Here is a 10600-nt window from a genome sequence, read left to right on the forward strand (position 1 = left end):
CACCGCCCACGCCCACGCCCACCGCCCACCGTGCAATGCAACCTTGCCCCCAGCAACAGCAGTCAAACAAGAGTATTTCCCTTACGTACATATCCCACTTATACCAGTCAAAAATACCATGACACGATGGAAAAGCTGAGCCGAGGAGGACCCCTAAACTCTGCTCAGATCTTAATTAATTACCGCGACAAAGCTCAGCCTCACGATATGCTGGATATCCACCCTGTCCACCTGTTCCCACCTGACGATCTATCTCCATCCGTTTGCTGCCGTCGCTGCTTGTCCTGTGCTTCGCTGTCCTATCCCATCTGGCTCTGCGCATCCGACGGTCCAGAACATGCCAGTCGGTTCTTCCAACACCACGGTTACATGCATCGGATGACCCTGATGACTCGTGGTGCAGCAGAGCCTTGTTGACCTTTGTCTTACACTCGCATCGACCCGACTCGGATCGAACCTCTTCACCTCGACAGCATGATTTGGACATGACACCCTGCCTGCCTGCCAGCCAGCCTACCTAGCTACCCCTCTGCCCCTCTGCCCCTCCTCTGCCCCTCTTCGAACTCGACCCCTCCTCATGCTACCTGGGCCTCCTCCTTTTTGCGTTGTCCAAGGTGGGGTCTGAGTCTGAGGCAAGATTCAACCTCGTACCTCGCAGTGGCTGCTGCTAGGTTGGCTGGCTGGCTGGCTGAAAATGGAGTGGATGCCCATCTGAAGATCTGAAGGAGGGGTAGACGCCCGGGCAGGATTGGATATGACAGAATGGGACGCACGATGACCTCGACGGCATCAGAGGTCAAACCATGGCGATATCCACCACTGTGGCTCCAAACAGCCACCACTGGCAGCCACCAGCCACCCGCCTGCTAGGTCTGCCAGGCCTGCCAGGCCTGCCAGGAACCACCAGCATCAAAACATCCATGCGTCCATCAGGAAGCGAGAACTGGTCGCCAATCTAGCCGTGGCCGGTGCTACTGTTCTCTGAATAGACCACGATCCACGCAGCACGCCATAGTATACGCAACCAGGGCAGCACGGTTGTCTGATATTGACGCTCCGACCTCTAAGCGCCCAACCCGGCCATCAACCCTGCGATGCTTCTGGGCCAGTGAGTCCAGTCCCACAGGGTCTTTTCTCCAGCAGTTGCAGGCAAAGAATGCTTGATACGCGCACCACAGTAGTAGTATGTGGGCAGAGTGGCAGAGTGGGCTACCTGCTACTACGGAGCACACTAGATGAAGCGAGTCGCCTGCAGATCAGACCGGCCACTGCCAAACCAGTTCCGGCGAAATTCTCTCAATGGGCGGCCGCTCATCCCTCCTATACCGGATCACCTATGACATAATCCCGCCTACTGTTAACACTACAGCACATACATGCGACCAAAATAGTACACCCCAATACCAGATCGCCTTTTCCTACCTGTTACACCACAGCATGATACAGTACATAGTCTACAGCCACATGTGCTTCTGCGGAGATAAAGCATCATCAGGGTCCGGAGGTCGTCCTAGTCTAACTGCGTTCAGCCCAGCCAGAGACAAGAATAGAGAAAACCCCCCGATCTCAAGAGCACCGCTCACATCGCTGCCACTCCAACACGTGTCTCCATCGAGGGGCAGAGGGGCGGCCGAAGAGAGGGACACACGGCGTTCCCGCCGCCGTTCCCAGGATAGGGGTCTCAGACACGACGCCACCGCCTTGTCCCGTCTCACCACAGCCAGGGGCCACCCGGGAGCGACCCCAACCCGCGCTTACACAGTCTGTCAGTACTCCGTGTGCCTCGGCCGAGCTGGCAGGCTGGAGGAACAATGCTTAACGTCCTTCCTCTCTACGGAGCACAATCTCTCACTCGTCGTTGCAAGCCGAAACTTGATATCTACACGCCCCGGGGACCCAGGGGAGGCAGGCTCATGGACCAGATCAAGACTGGAACAAGTCTGAGGAACGAGCCGAGTGAGCAGCCTCGCTGTGTTGTGTAATAACATCCTCCCTGCCTGGCAGCCTAGCTGCCTAGATGGGCAGGCCAGAGAGCAGCGACCCTCGCTCGCATCATCTTACCACCCGCTCAACGCGCGGAGAATTACCCCCTCCCCCCCCAGCTCACGCCACACGCCGCGATAAGAAAGCACATCGCAATTGCGGCACGGCGGGCGGATCGATCCTGGATCCCCCTTGTCACTCACACCCAGACAGTGACAGACACGCCCGCCGAACCGTCGAAGCGGGATAATTTTGATTGAGAAATTCGGGTAAATACCATCGGATCGAAACGCTTAGCACAGCCATCTTCTCCTTTTTGACCATCCTTATCAAATTTCCCCGTCTCATATGTCCCGTCGCACAAGCTCACCCGGCAACGCGGGTAACGGGCAGGTCTGCATAGGTTAGTCCTGTTGTTATGTAACCCCCCCCTCTAACAAGTGAGTGGCACAGCCCGACTACGTGGTACCGCCATCTGCAGTGCCCTCACACCAAGGGGGTCGTCAGGTCGTCTTCCCGCCCGTGCTGCCCCTGAGATCCCGGGGAGACGAGACCGAGCCGGGGGCAAGGGGTCCTGCGGCGCGGGATCCTGGTTACCTGTCCCCGGCTTCTTGGGAGACAGACAGAACCGACAGCTTCCGCATTTGGCGATCAACCTCGTCTAACAGCAACTGCACCGAGCAACTGACAACCCCCCCCCATGCATTATATCTACACACAAATACATACATGCATACAAGCAAGCACATGCGTAGGACAATGCGAACACCACCGAGTAACAGCACGAACTCCGCCCACGTCCCCCGCGCATCATGTGTGCTGCCTGGCATGTGACCTACACTACGTACCTACTTAAGTACTTCACTGTACCATCGCCCATCTAACTAACCCATCCGTCCACCACACCCGACCAGACCGGCCAACCCGCCCGCGCCGCGCTGTCCAGCTGTTCGCCGTCAGACGCCTCCGCCCGCACCGGCTAATACACTTCCTCGCCCCCCTTGCCGCTCCGGAGGCAACCACAGGGGAGCCTGAGGACCTAACATGCCGGGATGCGCCCTCCATCGGAGGCGGGTATCCTCCCTCCCCCACGCTTCTCTTTCTCACCGCCCACGGGATCAGCATCATATGCGTGACATACGTCCATCCGGGTGTACTTTACTTTTATAGACGGGACAAGCGCGCTTCCTACATCTATCTGTCCCCTTTCCCGCCTGCCGCCCCTTGGACGAATCCCATGTAGTAAACCAGATGCCCATCCACTCACCAGACCCCCTATCGCACAGTGTCACCCTGCCTGCGTGCGGCCGCCCTGTCTCAGCCTCGAGTAGGAGTCCTGACGTAACCACACAAATATTCCCGTATGTACATAGCTTTAGGGGTCACATCGGGGGATTCACGACATGGGGCCCCAGAGCCAGGACCCTTCATGCCTCTGCCCGGTTCCCCGGCTCTCGTCGGGCTCATTGGCCTAATTGGGGCTGGCTGTTTTGGCGGGCAGATTGATAGACACGTGCCTTCGACACCAGTGTGTACAATGGCATGAATACGCCAACGCCACATCAGCACGTTGTACGTATGTAGTGTAGTAGCCTCACTGAGATGAGCCGCACGCACGCACCTCAACCGTTGAAATTATTAAAGGGTCGCAATGGTAAAGCGGCTGCGCGGCTGTGGCTGAGTTTGGCATCATGCTACTACTGCCCGCCAACGGCTTCTACCTCCGTATAAGGCATAGGGAACCAGGGCGGGCGGGGCGCGGCACGGCGCATGAATCTCGTCCTTTTTCCTCACCGGGGCAGAAGCCAGCTAGGTAGTTGGTTGCCAGGGCTGGCTGGCTGGCTGGCTGGCTGGGCCACGCACGCACGCATTGCGAGCGAGCGAGCGAGGCAAGGATCACTCGTACGGGACCGACTTGCTGGCGATCAGATGAACCAAGTGGGTACCCGCCCAGGACAAACCAGGGCGGCTTCAGCGCATTACTGATTGCCTCTCCCGTCTAATCTAGTGTTGCCCTCGTCCATCATCCCAGACACACCCCAAACCCTGGGGTCCCAGAGTTTTTCTAGATTGTTCGTGGAAGGTCCATCCACGCTGGTTGGTGGTCTGACGTCAGGACCCTGGCTTGGTGTCACTCGGTGTGTTGTTCACACGACCAAGCAGGCCTGCTGGAGATATGGTGTCGCACGTTCGGGGACGGACCTGGTTTTTTTTTTGTGTCATGTGTGTATGTGTTGTTCGATTACGCGTGTGGGCGTTGTGGCCGGTGCGTTTGAGGGTGATTTTGGTGCACCGTTTGCGCGCGTCGCTGTTGATGTGGTTTGTTTCAAGTATGTAGGGCTGCTGCATGGCTGTTGTGATGATGATGATGATGCCAAGCACTGGTAAACGACGAGCCTTGGCTGTCCCGCCTTGACGAGACGACTTTCGGGCCACATTCAAGAAACGTTAACAAATAATTACTCGTCGTGTCACTCTATTTGTAAATACGGACTGCTGTCCAAGAAATGTCAACCTTCGAGCTTGTCATCTAATTTATGAAGGTCGCACACCACTGGTGTTACTAACAAGACGGATGGATTGATGACGAGCACATTTCCAGCCAGTGGGAAATTATGTGACAGAGATCTGATGTTACGGGTGTGACGAGAAAGTCTGGCCCGGATGCTCGATATGACTCCTCACCTTAGATACACTGGGCGTGGATACTCGATCAGTCCCAATTGAACGCCGCAGAACGTCGTTTCGCCAGGAACACAGCAGTGACAGCCTCACGTCAAGAAACATGACGCCACACTCGCTCACCATAAACGAGTCCAATTATCCGCGCAGATCTCTCAAGAAACCACGGGTGAGATCTGCAACAGCTCACAAATATGAGCATCTCTTTCGGCGCCGGTCGACCTCATCTCTACGTCACCCCCTACCCTCCCCCGGCCTCCTTCCTTCTGCCTGGCACTGGGAGTGGGGACCCCTCGGCGGCATCGGCGCAGCCGTCTGTCGTCGAGCTGGGTGAAGAAGAGAAGAATAATAAAAATGACAATGTACATGTGCTCGTGCGCGCGCGGATGCTCGTCTATCACGCTGCTGTGAGCGGCTCCCGGGAGTAGCCGCCGTCATGTCTGCGCCGAGCCCCATCGAGAGGCCTGTCTTGTTGCCGACCCGACGCAGATGGAAAGATGGGTGGGTTTTGGAGCGCCGTGGCTGATATCTCTCGGGTTGGCCGGGCAGCTGCAAGCCATTGACTGCCACAAGCAAGTGCTATACATACACATACCCCTGATTACACCGGACGGTCTCGTGAGACGAACAATGAAGCCCCGTCGTCCAACCTAGATCGCGTGTTAGCATGCACGCCTGGGCCCGGATTGACCTCAGGTCGGGTGGACAGGGCCGCGGACTCCCGCTCAGCTGGTGAGCGCGCCCGCCCAAGACCAAGGGTCGCTCGATCACCAGCGCCAATGAATATCCTTCCTATAGGCGAGACGGACTGCTCCAGACTTGCCCTGCCCCCTTGGAGAACGGAGCCCGACGGCGAGGGTTGCGCAAGGGGAAGCTGGTGATAGAAGCAAACAGGCACACGAGAATCGACTTACTGCGGTAGTATATGCCGCTTCTGATCTGAAATGCCCACTCTCCCTCCACATATCTATAACTTGCCGCTGATATCCTGCCTGCTCTGCCCTCGAGCCCATTCTCTTATGGGATCCCCTTGAGTCTTGTCTATGCCGAGCCCCAGCACAGTTCCTTTTGCAAAGTCCATCCACCGCAGCGCTTCCCAGTCATCGATCATCGGTCATCGTAATAAGCTGTATTTGTCTTGTCTTGTGTGTCTTTTCGTGATATCGTACATATCCGCCGCTTCGAGGCCTCGAATCACCGAAAAGAGAAACGGGCCCCTTCCGTAGCTGCGCGAGCACGCAGTTCCCCGTCAATGAATCCGCCCCGTCAGCTCACCCAGGGCGCGCGCCCTCGGCAGATGCTCTTCCTCCCTCCCGCACAATGTGTCGTGTCCCCCGAAACCCTCAAGTCTCTTTCTTGCCGGCCCTCCCCACCCGCTCACTGCTGCCTCACCTTGTACCCGGTGTCCGGCAGGTACAGGTGCCTGTCGGCGCCCTTGGCCGTCAGGACGACCATGCGGATGACGCCGCCCGAGCTGCCGTCCCACCGGATGGCCTCCTTGAGCGCCTCCTTGACGAAGCCGACGGCCTCCTCCTCGTCCATGCCCTCCCTCCAGTTCGCGTCGCAGTAGCCGTAGATGTAGGTGGACCCGGAGCCGCCGATCGAGTAGGCCTGCTTGTGCAGGGACCCGCCGAGGGGGATGCTGTAGACCTGGCCGCCGTGCCGCTCGTCCCAGCCTGCGATGATGAGGCCGGCTCTGTGTGATGGTCGAATCATGTGGTTAGCGAACAACGCCGTCATGGGCACATGGTGGTGGTTTGGAGGGGCTGCAAGCCCCGGCTTGGCTTCGCAGCTGTTCTGACTCACGTCAACATGTCCTTGTTCGCATAGCAGAGCTCCTGAAACATGGCCGCCGCGGTCTGGGTCGTGGGTGTCTTGCCGTTCATCATGTGGAACTGGCCCAGCTGGTACTGGACGATGTCGGCGACGGCTTGTGTGTCGGCGGCTGATCCGGACCGGCAGCACCAGATGGTGTCGTGGACGCGGGTCAGCTTGTCTGTCACTCGGTTGGCGATGTATGCGCCGGTCGTGGTTCGGGAGTCGGCGCCTGATGGCAGAACGGAGGGGTCAGCATTGGGCTGCTGCGAGTATGTCCGGGGGCTGCCTGCGGTGACAGGGGCAGTCGAGGAGATAACGCACCGAGTATCACACCGTCCTTGAAGGTGACTGCCATACTGTTGTGTGCTTGTTAGGTCGATCGATCCGGAGCATCTGACGTCGGTTCGGATTGCTTACATCGAGGTACCCAGGCTGCGGAAATGGTTAGCATAGAGCGTTCCTGTGGGGTGAGGGTTGACCTACTTGACCTCACCTGCCTTCAGCCTGTTCATGTCGATGTGGATGCCATCTACAAGCAAGGGGGCGTCAGCACCGAAGCCATACATCACGCCTGGTCGTCGAGCAGGTACGTACCTTCGGACAGGTTTCCTGAGGTGCCGAACTCCATGCTTGCGGTGTTTGTTCAGACTTTGGGGTTTTCTGGAGAAGGGTGAGTTCCTGGGTATCTGTAGAGTCGGGTTCGTGGTGGAGATTCGACGTCGAAGCGCAAAGGTAGTGGGTGCGTGGGTGAAGCTGGAGTTGGGATGGGCTGGGCTGGTGGCCGTTTAGAGAGCTCTTGTTGCAGCAGGAAGCTCAAGGCAGCTCCGACGCGTTGGCTTGCCGCGGCCTCCCGGCAGGCAAGACGCCGGCCGTCATTGCCCCACGTGACAACCCCCAGGGTCACCCCTATCTCACGGCTCGAGAGTGAGGACATGTCTCAAGCTGCCTGCATCGTAATGAAGAGTGTTTTAGTCCCTGTCAGGACAATCTATCTGGTGCCTGATTCCAACCTTCTCGAAGAGCGCATTTGCTTCGTTCGTCTGCGAAAATCTCCTGACATTCGCTATGGGTGGCCGAGATGAAACAGCCAACTCTCGAGCATTGCAAAAGGGATAGATTTCTTGCGAAATATGGGCTGATCTTGAGTTTATCAACCAGATTTTCATGGCATAAGATTCAACGTCTTCAAGATGTGCAATGTGCTGAACTGTGGCTATGCAATGCCGGCCCCCAGCGACCACCAGTGCCTGTAGACACGCCCGGAACGCCTAAATAACCATAAAATGTCGACACCTGTAGAAATTACTACATTCTGACACCGATCTATGCAGAAGTCATACAACACGGCCATCTACGCAGCCGGCGCAGCAGCCTCCCTCTCCTTGAGCTCCGCCTCGGCCCCGCCAGCCTTCTTGGCCCCCTCGCCCTCGGGGGCGGCCTTGCCCGGGTCGTCGGCACAGCCGCAGTCATAAAAGTCGCCGATCTTGTTGCAGTCGAAGATGGGCTTCTTGAGCCGCTCGTTGACGATGTTGTGGGCGAAGCACAGCCACCCGGCGGCGGCGTTGCGGCTCGACACCTGGGGCGGGTACTTTGCGATAAGCTTCTGGAAGTGGCCGGCGCACTCGCCGCAGGGGTACAGGCGCGAAAAGAGGGTGATGAAGGTCTTGAGGGCGACCTGGTCGTCCGGGGTCGGCTTCTCGGGGAACCGCGCCATCATGGTGTGGAGGAACTTCCACGTGGCATGGCCGAGCTCGCGCCTGTTGCAGAGGAGAAGAACATGTCAGTCAAGTCACGTATGGACGGCGCGCACTGCAAGATAGCTGCGACCTACTTGGCCGTCTCGTTGCCCAGCTTGGGCGCGATGGCGCCACCTTTCAGGATGTTGTCGCCCAGCCCAAAGTCCACCTCGCCAGGGGACCAGCCCGAGCTCGCCTGCTGCTTCAGGCTCTCTGTCGAGTCTTTGGGGAAGTTTGCGGCGGCATAGTTGTCGGCGGCGGACTCGCGGCTCGAGGAAATGTAGTACGTGAAGGTGAGGAAGCCGAAGAAGACGAGGAGGACCGTCAAGGTCAGATGTTGGCGGCGTGCCATTTCGGTTACGTTCTGGTGCCGCCTGCGCTGGACCGGAGCAAGTAGGACGGGAGAAGAAGAAGAAGAAGAAGTAAAAGGAATACTGTTCAAGCGCGGGGCCAAGAAAGAATGTACTGCAAGAAGATGAATGAAGGGGTGCGTGGGTTGGTGGGCAGATGGGTAGGTCGTCGAGGCGAGAACTGGCGAAAATAGGCGGGCCGTCGGTCGGGGGCTGCGAAGGTGGAGGATCACCCACTGAAACCGGCCGAGTGCTAGGGCCTAGCTCGGATGCTGCCGAGGTGTGGGGTTTTGTTTCTGCAGGTACCGGCTAGCTGGTCTCTGCAGTAATGTGATGCCTGTGATAAGTACTGGGTACTGGGTACTGGGTTACTGGTGCTCGAATATCAAGGGTCCTCTGGAGATGTGAATTTTGGTGGACAGGCCAGAAGACGAGAGGACTGAAGTCCATCGTTATTTAGGTTCCAGCTTGGCTGCATTCCAGTCCTACATGCTTCGTACATCCCCGGCTAAGCACCTGCACAAGATAACCAGGGAGCATTCCTCGCCTGATGTGCTGTGTGTCGTCGATTGCAGGGGCTCGGCCCCTGAGAGAAAACAGCCTAAAACAGAGCACTCGTCCGACTTGTGGGCAGACTTGCTTCTTGCTGCATCCTGGCCAGCCTACTAAGAAGTAGTCATAACCGTCAATGATTCTTATTGGAAAGTTGCATCTCTCGTGATAGCTTCAACTGCACCCACCAAAACGTCTGACAACTAATTTTACCCAGCTCTGGAGTCGGCCCATCCATACTGCTCCGTCTTTAACCCACTCCACACCGTCCTCGCCAACAAAACATCGCCACCCGCCTCACCACCATCAACACGCCTCACACCTCAACACAACACCCCCACCCTCAAGCCTCCTGACCGGCCCAAAGAGCAGCTCCTCACACCTCTCCCTCGCGGCCCCCAGCACCGTCCACCCGCCCGCCCAGCCAGGCCTCACCGTCACGGTCAGCTCGCGCAGGCCCTCCAGCCCGACCAGCCTCGCCCACACGGGGCCCCAGATCCGCTCCACGTACGTCGCCACGTAGTCCGAGCCGTAGATGAACGTGTACGTCACCCACTCGAACCGCACCGCCCGCACGTGCCGCAGGCTGGACGGCGGCGTCGCGCTCAGGAAGTGCTGCAGCGGGCACAGCCTGTCGAAGCGGAAGCGCGCCTGCGCGTAGAGCTCTGGGAGCGACTCTGCGTATCTGCCGGGCGGGGGACAGGATGGTGTCAATGGTGGCCGGCGGGCTGGGGGTAGGCTGGCTGGTTGGTGAGCTTACATCCGCTTGTTCGTCTGGAGTAGGGAGACGCCACTGATGTTGCTCGACAGTGAGTGGGCCACCGTGCATGGCTTGGTTGTCAGATTGTCCTCCCTGTCACCGCTTGAATCACGAATAATGTCTTTTGTAGACCGGCGGATATCGCACGAAAGTCCATCGCCGAAGAAGTACTGTTGGTATATTAAGACCCGCAGCTCGGCCGGGAAGCGGGCCAGGTCACCAAGCATATCTTTACCATCCTCATGCTCGACAGGGCCCGGGTGGACGTCTTCGACGTTGTAATACTCCTCGTCTGCGTCCTCTTCAGGGATTGCAGCGAGGGTTTCCCGCCGCGACTTCTCGTTGTGCTCAGCCATCTCACCTCCTTGCCCGCCAGTGGACGACGGACCGCTGTCAAGGCTGAAACCGAGCACAAGGACGAGGGATGAAATCAACAAGACAATCATGGCGTGCGGACCCGTCTTCCCGGAAGCGGCGTCTGTGGGGAAGGCTGCGGCCTCCTTTCAAAGACACCGTCCTGGACATCAAGGCCCCCTCGCCTGGTCATCAGGGTTCATGCGAATATGCACGCTGATGCGAGGACACCTGCAATAGTATAGGCCAGTCATCTTTTACAGCCAGTGGACGCCGGGGAGTGCTGCCATTATAATGCCAGCTTGGTACAGTAAGTCGCGAGCGGGACAAGCCTCTTTTGACAGATCACCACGCAAAGCTGGGCT

The 10600-nt window shown here is 58.0% G+C and overlaps 1 protein-coding gene across 1 annotated transcript; it reads right to left on the bottom strand.

Annotated features, from left to right (window-relative positions):
* Positions 1 to 7834: 7834 nt before the first annotated feature.
* KVR01_013541 (uncharacterized protein) lies at positions 7835 to 10600 on the bottom strand (the record flags this gene model as incomplete). The annotated part of the gene is made up of 5 exons (XM_044789470.1): positions 9882 to 10600; positions 9442 to 9806; positions 9059 to 9155; positions 8315 to 8488; positions 7835 to 8240 (listed from the first exon to the last, which is right to left on the bottom strand). The coding sequence occupies exons 1-5, from the start codon at positions 10325 to 10327 to the stop codon at positions 7835 to 7837; spliced, it is 1488 nt and encodes a 495-aa protein (XP_044637469.1). The 5' UTR covers positions 10328 to 10600.

The sequence above is a fragment of the Diaporthe batatas genome, assembly GCF_019321695.1.
Source record: "Diaporthe batatas strain CRI 302-4 chromosome Unknown Contig00028, whole genome shotgun sequence".
NCBI classification, from domain to species: Eukaryota; Fungi; Ascomycota; class Sordariomycetes; order Diaporthales; family Diaporthaceae; genus Diaporthe; species Diaporthe batatas.